At 46.2% G+C, this 2,500-nt stretch overlaps 1 protein-coding gene across 7 annotated transcripts in view; it reads right to left on the bottom strand.

The window, feature by feature from the left end:
* Window positions 1–2,500, bottom strand: part of cnksr2b (connector enhancer of kinase suppressor of Ras 2b) — a 91,604-nt gene that overhangs the window by 62,607 nt on the left and 26,497 nt on the right. For 6 of the 7 annotated variants that reach the window (XM_042091903.1, XM_042091906.1, XM_042091907.1 and 3 more), the window contains exon 2: window positions 299–462. In XM_042091903.1, coding sequence (XP_041947837.1) covers window positions 299–462 — 164 coding nt within the window. Of the gene's footprint in view, window positions 27–298; window positions 463–2,500 lie in introns of those variants that run through there. The other variant, XM_042091905.1, reaches the window with a different exon arrangement.

The following is a 2,500-nucleotide window of genomic DNA, read 5'->3' as shown; positions in this document are numbered from 1 at the left end:
TCAATGAGAGACATATAAAATGTATCCCACATATCTCCTCACCAGAGCGCACAGCAGGTCCACTGCCTCCAGTATGAGCTCCTGATGTCCGATGCGGGACACGCCCAGGTCCAGGTGTGTGCGTGTGTGTGTGTGTGTATGTGTACATGTGTGTGTGAATATCTCCTCACCAGAGCGCACAGCAGGTCCACAGCCTCAAGTATGAGCTCCTGATGTCCGATGCGGGACACGCCCAGGTCCAGGTGTGTGCGTGTGTGTGTGTGTGTATGTGTACATGTGTGTGTGAATATCTCCTCACCAGAGCGCACAGCAGGTCCACGGCCTCCAGTATGAGCTCCTGATGTCCGATGCGGGACACGCCCAGGTCCTCCAGCTCCTGATGGGTGATCCGCAGCAGCTGCTCTCCACCCACCTTCTCCCGCTCAAAGTTCTTAATGTACTGCTGCAGACAGTCATCCAGACCTGCAGGGGGCAGCACACACAACAACCGCCCACAGGGAAGTCAGCAGTGAAAACAGGCTCCCTGCTGGAAAACTTATTCACATGGATTTCTGCATATTTCATTACACAGTATACAATTTGTACACCCAGTGCAGGGCAATATGTAGTAAAAAAAAGTGTTTGGAACATTTCATATAGATTTTTGCTAATTATGTTTTTTCACTTCTTCAGACCCTATAGTTTCCAAAACTACCTGTTTCCGATTTTTTCACGGACTGCACAGGTCCAAAATCCAAGATGGCGGATATATCACCAAAAATGGCAAATTCATCGCGTTGAAACTTCCTTCTACTTCTCTCTGTAGTAGCGCGAAATAGCCCACAGTCGAAAACCAAAACATGGCGAAGAATAGCTATCGAAGCAGCTAAGGCAACTTGAATGTCCGACTGATGGAAATAATCTGACATGTTTGTTGTTGTTTGGCTGTACTGCACATGGATATGACGTCAACGCGTATGCGAGGATAGCCAGCGTGAGCAGCTCAGAGCACACTTTTGCGTTTTCAACCCTTTAGACGGGAACACGACGGTGCATCTTTAAGATTTCCACTCTGGAGGGTGGGTTCATTTTTTTTGCATTTTTAAGCCCCCAAAACGCTGTCGCCGTCTAAACGAAAGGCACATCTGATAAAATATTTTGTTGGTTTCACCCGGGAGCGTTGTCGTGTAAAGCCGGCCTGAAAGTTTCCTTCACATAACATGCATCGTTTGAATTAAAGTAATGTTCTGCACTCACCACAGTAGATTAGATTAGATTAGATTAAACTTTATTGTCATTGTGTAGAGTACAAGTACGAAGACAACGAAATGTGTTTTGCGTCTAACCGGAAGTGCAAAAAAGGACTTGGTTGGTTGGTTGTCACCAGGATGCAGAGCTAGAGTTCAGCTGCAGGAAAGAAGCTTCCTCTGAACCTGCTGATCTGGCAGAATGCTTCTTTGAAAATGTTGAAATAAGGCACGAGGCATATGACATATACTTATTATTTAACAACTATACCATCACAAACTCCATGAAAGACAGGACGAGACAGGTCCATACAATGGGACAAGCACATGATAAGGGATACAAACTACAAGATTCTACACCAATCAAAGACTTTAAAGCTTTCCTGGGATCGAAGGAAACCCAAGCCAACCTCGTCCTCTACCTTCCTCATAAAGCTGTTGAACTATGTAAACTGCCAGATCTACACGTTACACGTTGTGGGGCAGCCGTGGCCCACTGGTTAGCACTCTGGACTTGTAACCGGAGGGCTGCCGGTTCGAGCCCCGACCTTCAGGCTGCGGCTGAAGTGCCCCTGAGCAAGGCACCTAACCCTTCACTGCTCCCCGAGCGCCACCATTGTAGCAGGCAGCTCACTGCGCCGGGATTAGTGTGTGCTTCACCTCACTGTGTGCTGTTTGTGTTTCACTAATTCACTGATTGGGTTAAATGCAGAGTTCCCTCACGGGATCAAAAAAGTATATATACTTACTTATACAGCTGTCTTGGTGCTTGCCCTTTGCAGGGTATCAGACATCAACAAAGACAGTCTCATTATCATGGGCACTGGAGAACGTCGACAAAAGATACATCTCAGCCTAGAAATCTTACAGCTTACATCTTACGCACCCTAGCGGCAGCAAATGTAATTTGCAGCCAGGGTATTCTAGCAACTCTCCATTGGTTTGCGAAGTGGAAAAACCAAACTTCGGTCAGGCCAATCACATCGTGTATAGAGTCGGTGGACCTATTGGGTATCCTATTGTATCCTATCCTATCAGGATATTTAAAGTCAACCATTTGTCCCGCCATTTACTGTTTATCCCGTGGGAAAGGAAAGGTTTCTGTTTCAAGTCAATCAAGTCATGATGGCGTCATTAACACACTTTGTAGGCTTGTAGTAGGTCCTCATCCATCTCCAGATGTGTTAACTGTATGTGAGAAATTTGTGTCAGCTCCTCAAAACATGGTTTTCAAACAGCTAAAGCCCTTCGGTGGAACATGTTTAAAACTCTAA

This window comes from Alosa sapidissima, chromosome 5 (genome assembly GCF_018492685.1).
Source record: "Alosa sapidissima isolate fAloSap1 chromosome 5, fAloSap1.pri, whole genome shotgun sequence".
NCBI lineage: Eukaryota > Metazoa > Chordata > Actinopteri > Clupeiformes > Clupeidae > Alosa > Alosa sapidissima.
This window is presented reverse-complemented; position numbering and strand designations above follow the sequence as displayed.